Source organism: Microtus ochrogaster, unplaced genomic scaffold (genome assembly GCF_000317375.1).
Source record: "Microtus ochrogaster isolate Prairie Vole_2 unplaced genomic scaffold, MicOch1.0 UNK92, whole genome shotgun sequence".
Classification (NCBI taxonomy): domain Eukaryota; kingdom Metazoa; phylum Chordata; class Mammalia; order Rodentia; family Cricetidae; genus Microtus; species Microtus ochrogaster.
In genome coordinates this window covers 866698-887868 of record NW_004949190.1, presented here as the reverse complement: position 1 = coordinate 887868, position 21171 = coordinate 866698, and the positions used below count along the sequence as shown (strand labels likewise).

The 21171-nt window shown below is 38.7% G+C and overlaps 1 protein-coding gene across 5 annotated transcripts in view; it reads left to right on the top strand.

The window, feature by feature from the left end:
- The window catches only part of Dcx (doublecortin), an 89786-nt gene extending 69050 nt beyond the window's left edge, over positions 1-20736 (top strand). For 3 of the 5 annotated variants that reach the window (XM_026777959.1, XM_026777956.1, XM_026777957.1), the window contains exons 6-7: positions 5117-5214; positions 12730-20736. In XM_026777959.1, the coding sequence (XP_026633760.1) occupies positions 5117-5214; positions 12730-12786 (155 nt within the window). In that variant the 3' untranslated portion in view covers positions 12787-20736. The remainder of the gene's footprint in view (positions 1-5116; positions 5215-12729) is intronic. The other 2 variants (XM_026777958.1, XM_026777960.1) reach the window with 2 other exon arrangements.
- Positions 20737-21171: the final 435 nt, after the last annotated feature.

Here is a 21171-nt window from a genome sequence, read left to right as displayed (position 1 = left end):
TGATGTACCTTCCCAGTGATGTCACTCCCCAGTGATGGTTCTCCTGGTGTCCAGATCGGATCTCTGTGCTTCTTGGGTAGCCCAATGATGTCTCTCCCGGGTGCCCAGATCGAAACTCCGTGCTGCTTGGGTAGCTGGCAAACCAAGGGCCCACCCTGCTAGCTGCAGGCAGGGTATGGAGACACAGGAACTACCACCCTCCCCTTTGCCCTCCCGATTCGGGTTCGGTCCCAGCGCCCGAGCCAGCTGCTCCTACTTTCTTCTTGGCCCTTTCTTTTTCTCTGCCACCATGTTCCCTGTTTCTCCTAGTTCCTGTGGAAAAAAAAATGCCAGAGGAAGAAATCCCAGGAGCATTTGTTTTTTTAAAAAATGAAAGGCCTATGTCACAAAAGTTGAAAACCAAGAGAAAAGAGTACACATAGGCTTTGGAATCAGAAATCTGTAATCCAAATCTTGGCTCTGCTCCCTTCTTATGGAGTGTGTGGGTCAGGGAGAGGATTGATGGTCAACTCATCATAGACACCTGCTAAATGCATAACACTAATTTTAAAATATTGACAAGGTGGTCAAAGAGGTTGAAATGAATGTGGTACACCTTCATTGCAAAGGGGAAAATGAATTCTACTAGGAGACGTGAGAGGATTTGGTCTATATAGAAAGCTGAGAGCAGTGAAATAATTTTGTGATTCTGTGGACTAGGAAAGACAATAGTCAGTGAAGGAGAAGAGTCCCTCCCAAGGTGCTCCCCAATTACTAGAGAGCTAAAGAGGACAGCAGGGGGAAGGAGAGGCTATCAATCAGTGATGAAGCTTCCAATCACTCCTAAGATGATAGGCAATATGATACCCTCTCTATAACAGTGAGTGGTTTGCCACCTTCCTAATGCTGGAACCCTTACACAGACCCTCCTGTTGTGGTGAACCCTAACCATAAAATTATTTCAATGCTAGTTCACAACTGTAATTTTGCTACTGTTATGAACTGTAATGTAAATATCTGGTATGAATGATCTCTGATATGCTACCCCTGTGAAAGGGTCGTGGCCCACAGGTTGAGAACCACTGTTCTTTAAGGCTTTGCCAGTACAAAAGTACACACAAAGTTCACCAGACACCAACTACACTACATCCCGCTTCTTCTTTTATTTGATATTTGTAAGAATTTTGCTCTAGAATGTATACAAAATTGTGTTATTTCAAAGTTTTTCTCACAGTCTGTAGATAAAATGTGTTTGTAAAAACATTCTTGATTTATGCTTTAAGTGCAGGGATTCCTTATGTTTGCCAGTTCATGTCTGCAAGTCTCATTTCTTTATGTCCATCTTCAGATTTTACCCCCTCAGCAATTTCTGAGAAAGTATGGGAGAATATCTTCAGTTCTGCAACAATGTAGTCCATGGCAGTTGAATTATGAAAAACCCATGTGCATACTTTTAGAAGGTCAATGATAAAGGCCTTTATTTTTTACGGATTACTTAAGGATAAAACCTGACTCTCTGAACATAGCGGACAATGAGGACTACTGAGAACTCAAGAACAATGGCAATGGGTTTCTGATCCTACTGCACGTACTGGCTTTGTGGGAGCCTAGGCAGTTTGGATGCTCAACTTGCTAGACCTGGATGGAGGTGGGGGTTCCTTGGACTTCCCACAGGTCAGGGAACCCTGATTGCTCTTCGGGCTGAGGAGGGAGGGGGACTTGATTGGGGGAGGGGGAGGGAAATGGGAGGCGGTGGTGGGGAAGAGGCAGAAATCTTTAATAAATAAATAAATAATTAAAAAAAGATTGATCCAGTAAGGTAGGGACATGAAAACAGTGTATCACTCCTGTATATAATCACTCAAACAAATAGGAGAATGTAGAGAAAAGCATATATGGAGTGGATATTTGTATACATCTGAAGTTGCTGGTTGAAAAGAGTTTTTGAGGATACGGAGAAAAAGATCTGGAAATTGAAGAATCTTGTTCTCAGATCTATACTCAGCCAATGAAAACTGACACACTTGTGACTGACAATTTTCCATGTTTTGCCAAGGCCACTGAGTTCATTCTCAGATAAATGAGAAAATGAAGAGGGGAATTTTAATGTTGGGGCAGAGTAGCCACCCTTCGTAGTTGGGGGACAAAAATTAGAAAAGGAGGATGTGTAGAGTATACAGCAACCGTATGGAATAAATGCCCCAATCCATACAGGAATGTACTCACACTTCTTGTTAGTGTTTAGATTTCAAGTTAGAGCATTGGGGGAAGGCTCGACTATGTCAGTTTGCATAGGTCTCTCTATGAGTGCTCCATTATGGAAGCTTTTGCCTGGTTCTGCTGGGAAAGCCTTTGGGCAATGTAGACAGTCTATTAACTCCTTCAACTACTAACTCCTTCATTTCCTTCCTACAGAGAAAAAGTGACTTTTTGCAGCACTCCAGTCTTGCCTTTCTTAGAGTATGTCATTTAATTTTTAGAAAGCAAACTCTGGTACTTAAACACTGCATTTTGGTATAGGTAGCATTCTTTATTTAGGGGACAGCATACAAAATAAGTGAACACAATACTCTCTACTTGTCTGACCTCCAAAATTCTATCTACACAAGGGTCCCTATTTTCCTTCCATATTGCTTTAGTTGGAGCTTTGCAAACTAATTGGCCACTGCTGTATCTTTTGTTATGTCTTCTTCTCTTCTGAACCCATCCTATCCATTCCTAGTTTCATTTTCAGAGGCTGGAGTAATTTTTCAATTTAAATTTATTTGCGTGCACTTCAGTTTAAAATGCACCTGAGGTTTCCCTTTAGCAATCAAACCCAAACTTTTATTTTATAGACTGGAAAATAAATCTAGGACTACCAAGTTCCTTCCCCAGCCCTTAAATTGCTGGAAAAGTCTTGAGCTGATGCTAAGTTGAATACATTGTCCTTAAATTTGCCATTGTCCTGCCTCAGACTGTCAAGGGATGAGCTTACAGGCCTATTCCATTGCCCAAGAGCAACCCCAAATATCCGTGGGTCACACCACCAAAATCTGGCTCACATCCTTAGTCTTCTGCTGTATCTGTTTGAGCATTCCTTCAGTGACCATACCCTTGAGCCATTGGCAGGTACTTGCACTTTGAAAACATATTGTATTCTTTCACATCTTTTTGTCTTCTAGTGCAATTGCAATTCCTAGAATACACTTTCTCTCCTCTTTACTTTACTAGCTTCAATTTACTTTCTTTAACATATTTTCTTTGATATGAACTAATTTAAAGAACATTGCGGATTTTAATTGTGGTATTTGTCACAATTATCATGATTTAATGCCAGAAAAACTGTGACTCAAAAACGAAGTTCCCAATCATTAGCAAAAACATTCCACTTCCCCACCTTTTTCCATCCCCCAGTCTCTGGCAGCCATGAGTCTACTTTCAGACTATGGACATTTCCCTAGTCCAGATTCCGTTTCCAAAATACTTAGATGTTGCTTCTTGTTTATTTCCAATTCCCCTTGTTACAAATTCTTTCCTTTGGCTCAGATAAAATCCAGTGCAGGCCTTTATCCACATACTTACTTGACTTAATCCTTGCTTTCGCTCCCCCCACTTCTGGGGAAGTGATGTATTTTTTTCTGAAACCCTAATCTTTGTCTCATAGGTGGTGTTCCATGGCTGTTGGCCAATGGTATAAATGACATGGAGAAAAGCTTCTCAAGAAGCAAATGAAAGATAACAGAATAAAGTCAGTCAGTGGGTTCCCAAGTGGTTTTTTTTTTTAGCTCATTTAAACATGGATAATCTCAGCAGCCACTACAATGGTGCAACTTCTGTGTCTTCCATTGATGGGTGTGTTTTCAAAAATAAGGAAATATTATCATAAGCAGTGGAGAGGATGTATATAATCAGGGAATAGTTATGATATTGAAGCTTAAACCGCTTCTGTGGGACTAACCACAATATTCTTAGGCAATCTTTGAAGTGTTCTCTCTCCCCCGTCTCATTCCACTATGCACTGCTGAGACACTCCCCTCTGTTTTAATTGCATACTTCAGAATATCTTACTAACAACTTAGGCCCTATGATTAAAAAAATATTTCAGCATGAGAAAGCAGTACATGTCATGGAAAACCATTTAATTATCACATTTTGATGTGACACCTTTCTTTTTTTCATATTAAAAGTGCTCATTAACAGGGGGATGGAAAACAGCTTGAAACCGAAGTGGAACACAGAGATGTTAAACCCTTAATCATCTCGTTTCTATCATGTTCTTGACTGAAGACAGATTGGGGTTGTACCTTGATGCTGTTCACAGTTACCTAGAATTAATTTTCAGGTCCCTATACATTTTTCTCTATTTTCAGTCTTTTATTCTAATCACCTTTTCTTTCTTGTCTCCATTACAGATCTTCTACTATTTTTTTTTTTATTTTTTTCAGATCTTCTACTATTATCTATTCTCTCTTCAGCTCCACTTTAGTCCATTTGAGCTTGTCTTTAAAATTTATGTCCTGTTTCTCTGATTTATTTCATTCTCATTTCTGGTTGTTTCTTTCCTTCTGTTGTTTCTTTGTTCTATTTGTTTCCTTCTTTTCGTTTCTTTCCTTCTTTTGTTTCTATGAAAGAAGTGGTAGTAAAGGATGAGGAGGTGAATAAGAAAGTGTGGAAATCGATATTGGGTCTGTCATACATCAGTCTCATTCAGCTGACTCCAAAGGGGATATATCCTAGCCCAAAGTGCTCATATTTCTTCCCCTTAATGTAAGGCACATGCATTCTCTGTGTCTTATCTTTCTTAGCTCAAAAATTAAAGTAAAATAATGATTTCTCAAACTACCTCACAGAGATGTGAGGATCAAACCTGGTGATTAAAATGAAAAAGTTTGGAAAAGAACTAGATTCTTGTTACTGACAAACACTGGGCAGGGTGAAGGTTCTGGATGTCTTGCTCTGTGCTGGACAACATTAACTGAGGACAGCAGTTCTTGGGGCATTGGAAGAATAAATTTCTTTTCACTTCAATTTGCTTCTATCAAATCATTTGACATTGTACCTTGTTTGAATGCTCTTAGTGCCTTAGGAGAAGCAAAACCGTGCTCTTTTATATGCTGTTGGTTTTCATTTTTCTTTTTCTCTTGCCTTGGGTTAGCAAATGGAACTTCTAGCAGTCAGCTGTCAACACCTAAATCGAAGCAGTCTCCGATCTCTACACCTACAAGTCCGGGAAGTCTTCGGAAGCACAAGGTATTATGTCTCTTATACCTTACTAAACTCCTTTGCACTCAGAGTTTCTTAGAAGGTGACATAGAGATTTGCTCACCTACTGTACTTTAACAGCTCATTTTGAAGTCAGAACTTACCTTTGTTGACTCCATGAAGTTGAAGTACCAAGAATTCCGCCAGGGAACAAAGGAATGCTGAGAGCAGGAAAAATGGTCTTCCTCAAGGAAGAGCACACCAATTGATTATGCAATACCAAATGGTCAAGCCTGAAAACATAAATACAAATCACAAAATACTGAGTGTGCACGGGTGCGCGCGCGCACACACACACACACACACACACAAATTATACCTTGCTTTTATACCTTGCTTTTTAGCTGTATGTGTACTGACATCGTGCACTTAACTTGGTCGCAGCAGAATTATTTGGACCATAGAAACCATCAAGTAAATCAAGATTTTAATTTTTCCACATAGAAAGTCAATTGCTATATACTTAACAGCAGGACTAGAGAGATGACTCAGTGGGTAAAGTCACTTGTCACTAAACATGACAACTTCAGCTCAGTCACTAGAACAGACATGGTAGAAGGAAAGAAGTGACTCCTAAAAGTTGACCTCTGAACTCTGTTTGTGTGGTGTGGTACATGAAAGTACACACACGTACACACTCCATGTAAAATTTCAGAAGATTTCAAAGCATACCACTATCTGATAAGTTTTATCATTATCTTTTAATAGCACACTTTTAGCTTGCTTTTAGCTTTAATTTGGTTTTCACATGCTCTGTTATTGATAATGCTCATTCCTTTTCTTTAATGACCCCCTTTTATTTCTTATATTGGTCCTGACCAGCGCCTTTTTATTGTCCTTCTTGATCTACTGGATTTCAGAAAATGCTCAACTGTCTCAGTAGTCCATGTGGGAGATTGTAAGATGGGTGAAAATCACTTGCCAGTCAGTTTTTGGTTGTTTGCTGCTTAGTAAAATTTGTTAATATGGACGTTACAAGATGGAAGCAAGCTCTCTCTGAAATTTCACTGTCATGAAGATCCTTCTGGACTACATTCTCTCTTAGGGTGCCTTTACCCTATGCCTTTCTGCAACTACATTCTTTTCTGGGAAGTGTGCTCCATGCCAATGCCAGCACTTTCCATCAGCCTTTCCCTAAGTGCCAGAGGCATCCGGGGCATTTTCTCTGCTCATTTGTATCATTCAACTGCCATGTACGTTCAGCTCTTTTAGGTTGAGGACCCATTCTTTCATAATCGTTCAGGTGAGTGTTGGCATTATCAAATTTGTTTTTCCTGGTTGGACTTGTAGATACCTGTGACTTGTTCATTTGTACACACAGTTCTGTAAACAAATTTAGCCACTGCCATAGGTGGAAGAATTGTCAGAGCTGTGTTGTTATCTTCTCTATAGAGTTCTCTGTATATTGCATTCTTAAGATTAATTTTTCTTAAAACAGAAAAGCAAACACAGTTTATATACTTTTCTAGTCAAATTTTCAAATTAAATATACATCTAGATTTTGGTATAATATTATTTTAAAGACATTTTTCTATCTCCAAACCTACTGAGGAATTGTAATAATAGTGATCCTGTATTCCTTTTTATTTTATTTTTTATTGATTTTATTTAGTTATACATTTTTAATGCACATTTGTCAGTCATTTCTGTTTTCCTTCATTTACCTTGTTTTTGGTGCTCTCTTTTTTTCTATATATGTATATGAATACATATAACCTTTACTTTTTGCCATTCTCCTGAGTTACTTGAGAATAAGCTGCATGCCCCATTATACTAGAACATCCAATGTATGTTTCCTAAGGACAAAAATGGTTTATAACAATGGCACAATTTTCAACCTCATGAGAGTTAGTCAAGAAAGATAAAAAGTGGTTATAGTCTGTATTCCAATTTTTATCAATTTTATCAATTGCTCAGTAATATTCTTTTCTTGGTCCAGGATCTAATCTAGCAGTGGCTGTGTTCTTTTAGTATTTTTTGACCTGGAAAGGTTCCTATGATTTTTATCTTTCAGGACAGTACATTCTAGAAATGAAGATGTACATACCTTTCTGTGCATCTTAATAGGAAGCAATGGCCTCCCGTTTACATGGCCAACACTGGAGATTGAGGTGACTTTTTGGCATAAGCTAAAAGCGTGTTGAGACCTTGTTTCAGTCCTTCCAGTTCTCAGGTTTGAGCTTTGTATCTGTCCTTTTCCGTGCTTGCCACCTGAGCCTTAGGAACACCAATCTCCCTGGGCAGTGACCAGAACAGATCTCAGCTGAACTTCTGTCCTAGTGACCCTGAAAGGTGTGAGTCATGGTGGAGACAGGAAGCAGGTGGCCGAGGCAATCTCTCTCCTCCTATGCAACTGGAAACAATCTAGATGTCCTAGCATCCCCTTGGTAACTTTTGATTGCTGTGCTGGGGCTCTAAGCTGTAATCAGATGCTTGGCTTCTCTTAGGCAGCTCATGGAGAATCCTCTTTAATGCAGCTGCAATGGGGTTAGCCAAAGTCCGCATACTCAAGTGCCGCAGTATGGACATGCAGTACATCTTAAGTTAGTTAATGAGAACAACATTTCATTTTTTTTATTTCTATGCTGCTTTAACCTTTCACAAGCCATGTTCTTGCTTCTCTTTGAAATACCCCTGTGAAAGAGAAAGGACAGATAGCTAGCCTTCCCATTTTACAGATGAGGGCAAAAGTTAAGAGATTAATGATAGCCTTGGTATGATTTAACAAATATTTATTGAAGACTGCTTTTGGAGCTAATCCCCAGTTAAAGATGTTTAAAAATGTAGAAACGTAGACAAACTCTTTGAGTAAAATAATTTTCAGATTAGTGATTTCACCCACAGTTCTAAACTTGAAGAATTTTCTACAAAATGGCAATGCAAGGAAAATATATCAGACATAGTGCCTGAACATATAACTAACATCATTTAAATACGCACTTACTTCTATTTCCGCATTTCTTTTGTCATCCTAGCAGTGGTCAGAAAGACATTTGATGAATAAAGTAGGAGCCTTGTCCTGAGATCACAGGCACAATTAGCTAGAATTTATGTGGCTTTGGGTAATACAAGGAAGAGCACAAAACAGGGGGGGGGGAGGACATGTGATGGGGACCCAATGAAGATGAAAACTGGCAAAGACTTCACAGAGGTGCTATTTAACCTTGAAGACTGGCTAAGCTTTGAAAAGGCTGGTGAGACAGTCACACAAGCTTTAAAACATCAGGAAGAGCAATGCTATATCACTAAGAAAGCTCAGGGTGTGTTGGAAAAATAGCCAACCTAACTAGAAGCTAGGTTTCCCCAATGTCCTTCCTGACTTCTTTTGGACTATAAGCTCCTTGGACCAAAGACTGACTTTTGTTTTCTCTAAGGCAGTTGTATTGCCAGCACAGCTGTATTTGTTACAAACATTTTGTTCTGTAGGGCTCCAAGGGACTAAGCAAATGAATTTAAGGTGCAAATTATTTGTATTGTTAAGCAATATGTGTGTTTCTGCGTTTCAGTATTTCTACATATCAATCAACAAAAACAGAATGCTGAGGCAATTACTTTTCCTGAACATTGTTCTTCCCTTACATCCCCCCTCAGGCTTTCAATATGAAATGAATTGATAGAGGTATAGAAGCAGTTCATTTGTAGGTTTATTCCTAATGATTCTCCCCATGACCTGCTCTTTACTCTTTCTAAGTCACAGCCATTGCAAAAGAGCTTTCACAATTCTACCCTTAACCTCTCCTCATTTTTTTTGAGGCAAACTCTGCAACAATAATCTAGTAAAATTATTTCCACCAAGAAAACAGTTATTAGATACCATTTAAAAATAAAAGATAGTTAGTTAAAAACAATCAACAATGCCAGACAATATGCATTGAACATTAAACCGAGAACTGAATACTGAGTGAAAGAGACAAGACTGAAAAGAATGAGATATCTGGTCTAATTCCTATTTACCATTAATTACTTTAAATATTAGTAGGTTTAATAGTAACAGATTAATCACCAACTCAACTTAAAAGCCTGTGATTGCCAGAATCATTTTTGTGAGGCATGACCCGCTTTTATGCTGTCTAAAACAGAAACAATATAAACTAAAAGATGCAAATATGCAGAGAGTAGAATCATAGGAAAAAGTAATAAAGGAAATGGGAAGATACAGATCAAAAGATACAAAATAGTGGGTAAGATGAATGAATAAATATACAGCTCTAAATACAAAGCATACTGTAGCTAAAAGCTATGATGACAATACAAATATTAGAAAACTATTGAACTTAAAGCAAATTTGTTACTAGGGAGAAAAATCAAATCTCTGATGACAAAAGGAAGGGCTAACACTTCCATAAAACATATTTATAAATATATATAGGCCCCTTAAGAACATTGCGTCAGTATATGTGAAACAGAAACTGGTAGAATTAAGATAGGTAATCCAACCGTAACCCAATTGCATTAACTGAAAATTTCAATACCTCAAATTGAATAATGAATATAATCTTAAGATAGAAAACCAATAAGTAAGACCCTTAGAGTCTTGAGATGGATGGACTACAAGATCTTTACCTGTCCTTCTAGTTCTAAAATATTATGAACTATGAGGCCAATAACTACATTTTATTTTCCCCAGTTTTGTTAAAAGACAAGAAATGAGACAGATACTGAAAGTTAGTGAACTCCACGGGTGTTTCTCAGGAAATATACAAAGCCTCTGAATAATATAAAGGTCACTTTATACCCTGGTGAAACAGTCGGCTTCAACATTCAGCTCCACATCCAATTGTTTAATTGCTTTCTTGATATAATCTAGATTAACACCAACTTTATTTAAATTCTGTCTTAATTTTTTGGACAGGGTAGCACCATTTCTTTCCCCCCTCCTTTGGCCTCTTATAAACATACACATTATGTCTTTATACACAAAATGTCCATCAACACATTTTTGTAATTACCAGATCGTACAGTTGTCATTTGAAATAAACCAGAAACAGAAAACTAATGCATGATCTCACTTATGTGTGGAATTCTTTAAAATAAAAAAATCAAATACCTAGAGATGGAGAACGAAACAGTGGTTGCCAGAAGGAATCGAGGGGTGGAGAAAATGGGATGTATATATCAATGGATACATCATAACAGACAGGTTATATGAGCAGAGAAGACAATCTATATGAACATATATACAAATCTCATCTACAAAGTGACTGAATTAAATAAAACTATTATGAAGGAAGTGTATTTAGTTGCCCTTCTCATACAAGAAAATGATTATAAGATTCCATAGATATTTGCTTCTCTATAGTAATTATTTTATTATCTATATGTGTCCCATAACCTCATGTTATAAATGTCAAATATATGTGATAAAAATGAATACATTTTCAAATAACATTAAATGAAAAGAATTACAAAATCTAGTGCATACAGTCTCAGGAATATATTTGTAAATTTGCCCTACTGATTTTTTTATTAATGTGGATCTGAGATATTGTCATAGCTCCTCGAACAGCTCTCTTTAATATTTATCGTAGGACATGTATTCCAGCAGTGAACTCTGTGTCTGTGTTCCATTTGGGATGCCTGCATTTATTTCTTATAGTAAAAATTTGGATTCAAAAGGATTTTCTTGAGTTCCTTAAATGTTTTGATTTGTTGCTGACCTTTGTTGTTGATGGTCTCTGTGAATGTTGTGTCACGACTTCAACCATCTATCAAGTGGTTGACAACTGTGCTTTTAGCTTTTACTTTCTGCTTGCACAGGACCCCAAAGTCACCTGGGCCTGACAGATGCACACAGGAACCAACCTGTAGCTTGTTACTTGGATTCCTAGGAATATATGTTAGAGAGGTTCAAAGTTCCCCATGGACTTCTAATTTTCACAGTTTTTCCTTGTAGAGTCTTTAGATGTGTTATTTACCCTAACTTTTACTCCTGAACACATTCACACTGTTGTAATAGGAGCGGCGGGGTTGTGTCCCCAGCACCCCGGCCGCCTGCTAGCTTATGCCCAGAAAATAACAACACACAAACTGTATTCTTTTAAACACTGCTTGGCCCATTTCTATCTAGCCTCTTCTAGGCTAATTCTCGCATCTGTGTAGCCCACGAGGTGGCTTACAAGGGAGATTCTAGCCTATGTCCATCCTGGGTCGGAGCTTCATCACGTGTGCCTCAGAGAGCAGAGCTATCCCCGCGTCCACCCAGGAGCCGGGAGCATGGCGTCTCTGTTCCAGAGTGCAGAGCTGTCGAGTCTCTTCTGAGCTCACTTCCTCTTCCTCCCAGCATTCTGTTCTGTTTACTCCACCCACCTATGTTTTAACCTATGAGGGCCAAGCAGTTTCTTTATTGCTTAACCAATGAAATCAACAGATTGATATATGATACTCCCATATCATCACACTTTAGAGAAAGTCATTTTTTTTTTTTAGATAGAGTATCACAACGTAGCCCTGACTACCTGGCACCTGCTGTAAAGACCAGGCTGCCCTCATACTCACAAAGATCTGCCTACATCTCCCTCCCAAATGCTGGGGTTAAAGGCATGCACCATGACACCACACTGGCTATGATGTTATAATTTTAAGCAATTGTATTGATTGATGCGTCTTGAAAATGCTGATTGTAGCAAGTGTTCTCTGAACCGAATCCTGTGAGGAGGAGTTTACAGAAAGTTCCTACTCAGGTTAACAAGACTATTCTCTGGAAGTAAGATGTTGTGGGTTCTCCCACCTTATCTGTGTTACTCAGTGGCTCTTAGATCGCAGGTTTGGTGACTATTGGAGGTCGCTGGCTTTCAAAGATACTGTGGAGTTTGGCAGAGGGAAAGCAAAATCAGGGCAAGCCAGGACACCAAAAATCTTACTAGTTTTACTTAAACGCAGCCATTTTTCTTGAATACATGCTTCTTGTTTTATTATAAGCCTTTGATTCATTTCCAGAGTTTCCAAAAAAGTTGATTTTGAGAGTGTTATAATATTTATGGAGGATCAAAATTTCAGAGTCCCACTGCACATGTCTGTGAGTCTGCAGCTCAAAGATGCTTTTGTTGGTAAGGCATTTGCACTGTAGGCACGTGTTTGAGAATCAAATCCAGTTACAGAGTCAGTTCTACTGTCTGTTGCTTTGCTTCAATTCAATTTTAGAAGTGTTTTGTGCACTTATATTGCCCCCTCAGCATTGTAGTTCTTACACATGGAGAGAGAGAGAGAGCGAGAGAGAGCGAGAGAGAGAGAGAGAGAGAGAGAGAGAGAGAGAGAGAGAGAGAGAATGAGAATCAAATGAGAACACAGCAATCTACAAGATATTAACTTTTAGGGGAAGTTGAGTAGGAAACGCTGATAGAATATAGAGTACTGGCTATCTCTGCATATACTTCAAGAGCTCCTTGTGAATGTATTAATTATTTTAAAATCAAAATCAGAAAAATACTATTTCAAACAAGTACAACCATTTCAAAACTCAAGGTACCAAGTACAGGAGAGTTAACTTTGTGTCTTCTCTTCTTACAGGACTTGTACCTCCCGCTGTCACTGGATGACTCCGATTCACTGGGCGATTCCATGTGAAATCTATCATTACAGCAGAACGCATTCGCTCAAGTGACCAACAAGGCTATTGGTGCTTAAACATTTTTATTATTGTTGTTGTTCTTTTTCAAAAACACTCTGTAGTACGTAGGGTTTATTTTCTTGTTGACTTTTCCTCTGGGCCACTAATTCACAATTACCAATTATGAGAGATAGATTGATAAGCATCCTTTTGAGTGACTTTCCAGAACTGCAAAATGTGCTAGTTCATGACCTTTCTACTGAATGCTTAGGGGCCTTTGTATTTTCCCCACTCAATTTGTTCAGATGCTAGTCTTTCTTATGTGGAAGACTGTTTACATACATATCACTTAAAATGTTTGTGTGTGTGGGAAACATTCATATGCAGATCTAAAAATGGAAAACCTAAGTGTCCCTTGCTTCTGTATCTTCAGAATCCTGGAGTATCTCAGGAGCCTGGCAAGTCAGATCCTTGGCCTCACTCTTTGCTCTTAACTGAGCCCCCAGTGTATTGTCTAGCACTAATCTTGTCTGTCAAGGAGGAGAAACACCAGCTACTTATAACGTGACACCATGTGCTTAGGACTATAGTATAGGGTGGTAGCTGAAAGAGATGAGGTGGAATTGGGTGAAAAACTGCCCAGATTTCAGTAGTAGGATTTATAAAGCACAGTGGATTTCTGGTCAACCCGTCTGTTGGGGAAATTTGGAATCAATAAGCAATTGTTCAGTTTGAGTAAGTGATGTCACATATCGGATTCCTCCAGGAGGCTTTCTGACATACAAAGTAGTACATGAATAGTGTGGTATCCATCTAGCTCTGTTCTATTGAATGCCTTGTAAACAACCAACACTACAAACACTGTGAGAATTTGTTTTCAGGTCTGACACCTTTTGGTAGACTTTTATATCAAGAAACCATATCCTTTTTATAAAAACTCAAGTCTGTACTTCAGGAGCAAATCTCTTCAGGCTCCTTTTTTATAAACTGGTGATTTTTTTCTTTGTCTAAAAAACACAAGCAGAAAATTTACCAAAAAAAAATGCAGAAGAATACTGTAGTTTAGAAATCATGCTCTCACTGCCAAACAGAAAGCTCCAGGAGAAAACACAATGACTAGAGGCCAATTCATTAGAATCAGTCTTTTGATACCTTTTTAACAGTTACACTTACAGTAATAATCTCAACGTGGACCAGACATTCTAATTATATTTTAAATGAAATGTTATGGCATAGTTTAAGTAACTTTTTTATCTATAATCCTGATATTTCATACTGAAGATGCAGAGACCTTTCACTTGTCTTTAACATTCGAAAGGATTTCTTTTTATTAAGGATTGATCACTTGAAATAACTTTCAGTATTTGAGGTTTATAATACTGACTTTTTGTCTGTAATCATAGCCCATAATAGCCAATATGACTAAATTTAGGTGAAAGCCATGCATGCCAAGTCTGTGTTTGATTTTAATAGTTAGAAAGATTTCCTTTATTTCTTTGTAATTGCTCAGTTAGTATGAAAGATGCAACATTCAAAGCAAAGATGTTTGGCTGATGAATGATATGCAGTTGTCCCTCCATTCTAAGTAGAATGAGTGTGGGGCTAGTGTGTGTGTGTGTGCATGCGTGTGCACATGTGTGTAGGCTGCTTCATAATTAGGAACTAGTAGAGAACAACTTAACATGATTGATGGCAACTTGGTGGCGTTGCTAATGTGTAGGGGGAAGTAGGATGGGAAGGGGTAGCTAGAGGCCCCTTGAAAATTTTCAGATGTCCTTAATTACAAGAAACATTTTTTCTTTTGGTTCCGGAGAGTTGATAATAGGAATTCTGGTTAAACTGGTCACTGAAGAACCCAGAAGGAGGTTCTGCTCTTGCCTTTATTTTATACCCACATGAAATGATTAAGAAGCCCTATTTACTTAGCCCTTATTTCTTTCTAGAAGCTCAGTACTTTCTTAGTGCCTCCCAGAACGTTTGAGTTAATTAAAGCAAATTGGTTATTCTGGACAGATAGAAATTATGGTACGAGGTCTCTTTTTATCTTCTGGGCCAGGTCTTCCAGCACACTCTATGTCTGTCTTTCAGCAAATCCCTTGTAGTCCCTGTCTTCATTTAAGATGAGAACATGGAGATCCAGACAGCTTAATGATCTACTGAAAGAGTAGGAGCAGAGAAACTTCCAAGTTCCTCATGCCCAGGCATCTCAGTAGTTCTCTGAGTGTTTTCTTACTTGTGGCATATACAGCACTGGAGAATACTATGGACATAGTTTCTTTAGAATGTACTTGGTACAGACACTCTTCTATAACAACTGTGCCCTTTCTGTCCTCCTTTGAACTCACTACAAGGAAACCTTTTACAAATGTTTTTGACTTATAGACAGGCACATATACATGTAAGAAAACATTTTGTTGTTACTGCTACTTCATGTGGCAAGGCTTGGTGTAGTTCAAAACTCAACTGTCCAATAATTTCATTGTGAGTTGGCTCATATTCAAGTGATTTTTTTTTTTTGCGGAACTGCGCTCATACATTCCCCTTATTCATTTCCAGTTTTATCTGATCCAGTTTTACCACTGTAGACACATTGTGTTGAGTATGCATGGTCAGTCAGCAAGCGTTTGCCACTGCTTCCCATAACATCTCCCGCTCTATTACACACAACACACACACACACACACACACACACACACACACACACACACACACACACCCCATGTTGCTTGTTCCTACCTCCTGACTTTTCTTCCCCACAGAAATAGAAATAGGGGCAACAAAGGGAAATGTATATATGGGTGCTGGGTTGAACAACTACCTTCGTAAGTAGTGGTAATTAGAGTTAAAGTGGGAGAAAAGCTTCTTTTCTCCTAGCTGTTTTGGAAAGGATAGCCATTAGCATGACTGCTTTGTGTCCTTATGGACTTGGTATTAGCCTAGACTGAATCATAGCATTTTCTAACTGGAAGGAAGCTTAAGATCACATCCTCTGCTCCAAAGTCTTCATTTCCTTAAGGCCAGGAAACAAAGAAGTTAAGTAATTTCCCTGCAAGGTCACACAGCTGCCTATTGGCAGTGCTGGGATTAGAACCTACTCCTCTTGGGTCTTATTCCAGGGTTTTTTTTTCCAACTAGCCTGTATTGTCTTCTGTGAGGCTCCTGAATATTCTTTCCCAGGGTCGTGTTGCATTCTGGATTCATGTGCTACTTTGTTAAACTCACCAAGAAATCCACTCAGCAACCTAATCTGGTTCTTCCTTTTCACATTCTCATTGTTTCATCCACATGAGCTGCAAACAGCCCCAAAGAGAGGGAAGCATGGAGGACCAGGGAAATCCCAACTTGGGAAATCTCTAAATAACCCCACTCCCACTGAAGTAGCCCCGCCCTCACCAAACTACTGCTCTGTCCAAAGGGAATGGAAAAATGACTACTTTTTTTCCTTATAAGCTTCCTGCTATGCCATTTCACACTCATTGTTTCTGCCAGGATAAGACAGTAGTTTCTTCTTTCCAGAACGGAGAAAATAAGAAATCAAGAATAGAGCAATATATTTGTTTATCCCGACTTTCCTTGATGACTTTTTTTTGACATTTTAAAAACTAGCCTGGCTACCATTTTTACTATCAATGATTTCTTTAAAATATGGTACTGAGCCAAACTAGAGAAATATAATCAAGTCTTATTTTAGTCCTCAATCTCAATGTCCCCATAGCCATGCTGCCCTGATGGAAACAAGTATATACAAGTATATTCAAGTATATACAAGTGGTTTTGTCACTAAACTGTGCACTGGCTACCATTAAATATTGGTTCTTTGTGCTTGTACCAAAATAGCACACAATAACTTTGCACATTTTATCCTAGGTCTTTGTGGAGCCTATTAATGTGGTTTTCCAGGACATAAATTCTGACAATATGATCTGTACGTGTGGGTTTCCTTGCAGCAAGGAAATCTGGAAACTAATTAATATTAATTGAGCTCCAAAAGATTTCTTACTAGGTTTACCCAAGTTCAGAAATTTCTCTTTTCTCCACTTCTCCAGTTGGGCATAACCAAGGAATCCTAAAGTGGGTGTGTAGCTTCTATATCCTAGATACTTCTTAGGATCATCCATCACCCGTTTAAGAAAAGGAACACAATGCTTGATCTACATAAAATTGTGTCTCTATCCCCAGTCTCTTCAACATTCTAGGCTCAGTTTCCACCATTCCCTCTCACATTTGATTGCAAATATATTTCCCTTTTAGAAAACAAGGAAGTCATACCAACCCCATCTCCTTGGGATGGGAGAAGTAGCATATCTTTGTGTCCCAAATGAGCTTCTGCAGTGATAAGAATGTTTCAAGAGACTAGGCTGCCTCAGAAACAACTGTGTCAGGAGACTTCTCTAGCAGAAGGCCCATGACAACATAGCTTCACTGACTTTCTTCACAGTGGTCTGGGTTGCTATGGAAATAGAACCAATGGATCTTTATCTTTTCTTTTTTTAAGCAATGATTGGAGCTTGTTCTTGGGCACATGAAGTAACTTGGAACCACATCCAGACCTCATTTATATATTGCTTTCCCTGTATAAAGAGGTTTAGCTTCTAGGCCCAAATTGGTTTCTTAAGAAGGTCTGAGGCTGGGATTTGAGAGATGGCTCGGCATTTTTAGAGTACTTCCTGCTCTTCTAGGGGACTCATATTCAATTACCAGCACCCACATGACAGTTCACAACTGCCTGTGGCTCCATTTTCAGAGAACCTAAAATCCTCACACAGACATGAATGCAGGTAAAACACCAATTAACATAAACTAAAATTAATTATTTTTGAAAAGGAAGGTCAGGAATGTCTGGAGCTCATATAGGGAAATAGGAGTGTCTATAGTCCTATGATTTAGACTTCAAACTCTGAAAGAATAAAGACTGAGTTTTGACCCAGCCATTTAAAATATGTCAGAGGTCATATAGGACCTCTTTTGTAGCATAAGAACCCTGAAAATGCTAGGATTCCTGGATTTCTTTCCTTGTCTGGAATTTAGAAGCTGCCATACTTCTGCCTCTGCTGCACTAAAACCACATGTGTAGTGTCACTCCCTGTTCTGGGAATCCCGCAGGATTTCCTCTTCCTTAAAAGCATGGCCACCTGGATCAATGAGAGGTCACTGACTTTTCGTGCTTCCTTTTTGGTTAAAGAGTCATCTCCCTTGGCTACAAAATGGGATTTCCTTAACCATCACACCAAAGGCCTCATTTATTCTCTCCGTCTAGCCTTTTAGGTTTGCTTCACATAGCTCCTCTTTAAGTATCAATGAAGAGCTCAGGCTTTGACCAAGCTGCTCTGAGACTAGCTATCATCTGGGAAGCAAAATGTTTCTTAGTTTACTGGTGTCAAAACCTTCCAGAATTAGAAGTGAATTTTTTCCTCCCTATCTGAGTTACTTAGATCTCGGAGAGTAGAGAATTCTCATTGGAAAATAAGGCACTTTCCTGCTTGGGTTAGAAGGGCAGGTGAATTGGAAAAGGTCAACTAGCACACAGAAGTCAGAAAAGAAAATCTTGTAAACTAAAGCAAAGACGTGAAGGCATTGGAATGTTTCATTTCTAGGCAAAAACTCGAGGAAATAAGTGGCTTTTTGTCATTCTACTTGCTGCTTCCTTTCCCCATCGAGATGCCTATTTTCATTCTCGGTCTAAACTGTTATCACTCTCTCATTCCACAGTTAAAAAAAGGCACTCATTCTTTGACTTGCACAGTCCTTCCCTCTCTTTTGAAATCTTTTCGCTTCTTCCCTGCCTCATCACTGGGCATATGCCTCTTTTTTAGCTTATGAGTTTTGCCTTGGGATTAAAGAGAAATTATTTTCAGTCTCGACGAATTCAGGTCCTACCCTATTCAGCCACAAGTAGGTTAAGAAAATTAATCCTATGCTGGCCCTTTCTTTTTTTCTGTTTTAGCCTCAGCAGATCTTTTTGAACATTGCTCTCACAGCTCATGGATGTTTAGGTCTTTACCTTCTCAGCAAGCATTGTACAGAACACTTTGTGCTTCATTTTTTAGTCTGCCATTTCGTGCAACACTGTAGTGTGCTCAGATAAATAATCAACAGAACAGGAAAAAAAATCCACCCATCCATTCAAATTGGCTAGATAGTCTTAGTTGATTTCATTTAATTTGCTCATAGTTTTAAAAAGCTGCAATATAATATCACGAGAGACCAAAGGCAATTGTTCCTGTCATTTGCTTAGGTCGAGTGGGGAGGGGAAGCAGGAGCAATTTGTTTAAACTTTTACCACTACTCATTAAGCTCTCTGTTATAACATTATGATCTGTTTTCTGCCTGTTGAATTGTTTAAGCTAGACTGGTAGGCAATTGGGTTCAATTTAAGCCACAGGAGTATTTAACAAATCCAGGCTCAAGAAGAAACTACTTAGTTGAAGGCATTTGTCCTTCTGATACTAGATTTACCTAACCATTTTCCTTTTAACACTAACTGTTCATGATCTAGCACAGGCAGCCCATATATGAGTAATTAGCTTGCTTATGAAGCCTGCTAATGAATTCAGCCGAGTACCCAGTTCCTGGGAATGTCACTACTTGGCAATACCATATGCATTGTCCAATTTTCCAGTGACTTTTCTTTCTAAATTCTTTTAAAGGGGTTTGAGAAAGTAAGAGGTTATGCTAAAATACACTCGCTGTTTGGTAGTATATTATATTGCAGCATTAAGTCAACAACCCCTTATGACTTGTATACATCTAATGCATGGTTTGAGACTGGAGTTTGCATTTTTCATGTGCAGTAAATTTAAATTTTTTGGTTACCTTTTTGTGCCATTAAACTTGTACAGAAAATGCTTTTATGGCCATTTTCAAAGGGAGAAAGAATAAAATGGAAACAACCCACCCTTTCTGCCCTATAGCTATAGTTAGAATTGAGTACCTGTAGCAAAACAGCTGTAATTGGTGGTTGTAGTGTTAGAGGTGTTAGCTTGCTAGTGACTACCTTTGGAGAGTAAATGCATGGTCTTGTACATCACATTTCTTAAATAACTCATTGTAGCCTCTGAAAAGACTATATTATCCCATGTGGCCCTCTTTCCTCGCTCCCCTTCCTGCTCCCAGGTATCTTACAATTAACTGTAAATAACTGATTTAGGGGCCAAGAATTCCTACCAAGTAAACTTAGCAAAGAGCAAACAAACCAAAAAAGGGTTGAAAAGAATTTTATGATTTCTCAGAAGTTATTGATCATCGCTCAAGGAATGGCATGGTGATAAAGACTCACCACTCTTTTACATAAACATCAGAGGAAAACTGGGAGTGTCCCTGGCTGCCAGATTACATTATAGAACTGAATGATTTTTGGAATCACACAACCCAAAAATGTCCTTGATCCCTGCGTCAGTTTTGAGGTATACGAAGACATCAGAAGGCTGGTGACCAATAATTATCTGGGAAAAAGAAAAGCAAAAGAGATACATGTAACAGATATTCAGGGGTTTCAGCTACTCCTCAGCCAGCAAAGGCAGTGGTGTGATGGATTTAGATGCCTTGCTGTCTTTTCCCCTGGCAACGCTGCACACTCTTGGACTGGGAGTGATGCGAAGGCAGTGTTTCAAGAAAACACTCTCTTTTTGGTTTACTAGTTTCTCTTGGACTGGTATGTTAGGCAAGGCCCATGTAAGCTGATTAGAGCAGACCCTTTATATCTCCCGTGACCATTAATCTCCCCCACCATAATCTGATGAGGGCTCTTTGGTTTGAGGACTTCAAGGTTGCCTAGGGAAGTTCCCCCATGTGTGTGAGGTGTTGTGAACCATGAACACTATGCATCTGCAGTGTTCAATACTGGGCAGCCAAGTAGCTGCTCTTGCGATCCTTTTTGGCTCTCAAGCTCTGTTCTCCATCGCATTTCCATTTCTGTATACATTTGCAAGATGTGTGTAATGTCATTTTCCAAAAATAAAATTTGATTTCAATATTTCTGGCTGACATTCTCTCTTTTTTTTCAATCATCAAACCAATGATCATATAACCACAAAACGTCCGAGCTGGAAGGAAAGTTAGACAGATTGTTCAACCCCTTAATTTTATAGATGAGGAAGCTGAGAATTAATGCATGATGGAAACACCGTAATTAACAGCACAAGATGTCTGAACATATAAGATCGTGGATCTCTATAGTTGATCAGGAAGCAAATCTCTTTTGGTATATAAAATATTTTGGCTAAGGTGGATCTGTGTCACCAAATAAGAAGCAACTTCTATTACTGTGCTTTCCAACTGTAGAACGATTTCACAGTTCTTGAAAATACCGTACTGTTCGTTAGGTGGTTACTGACACAGTCATTCTGGGAGAAGGAACACATAGATGTTGAATTCATAAATATCAGATTCATCCTTGGGCATAA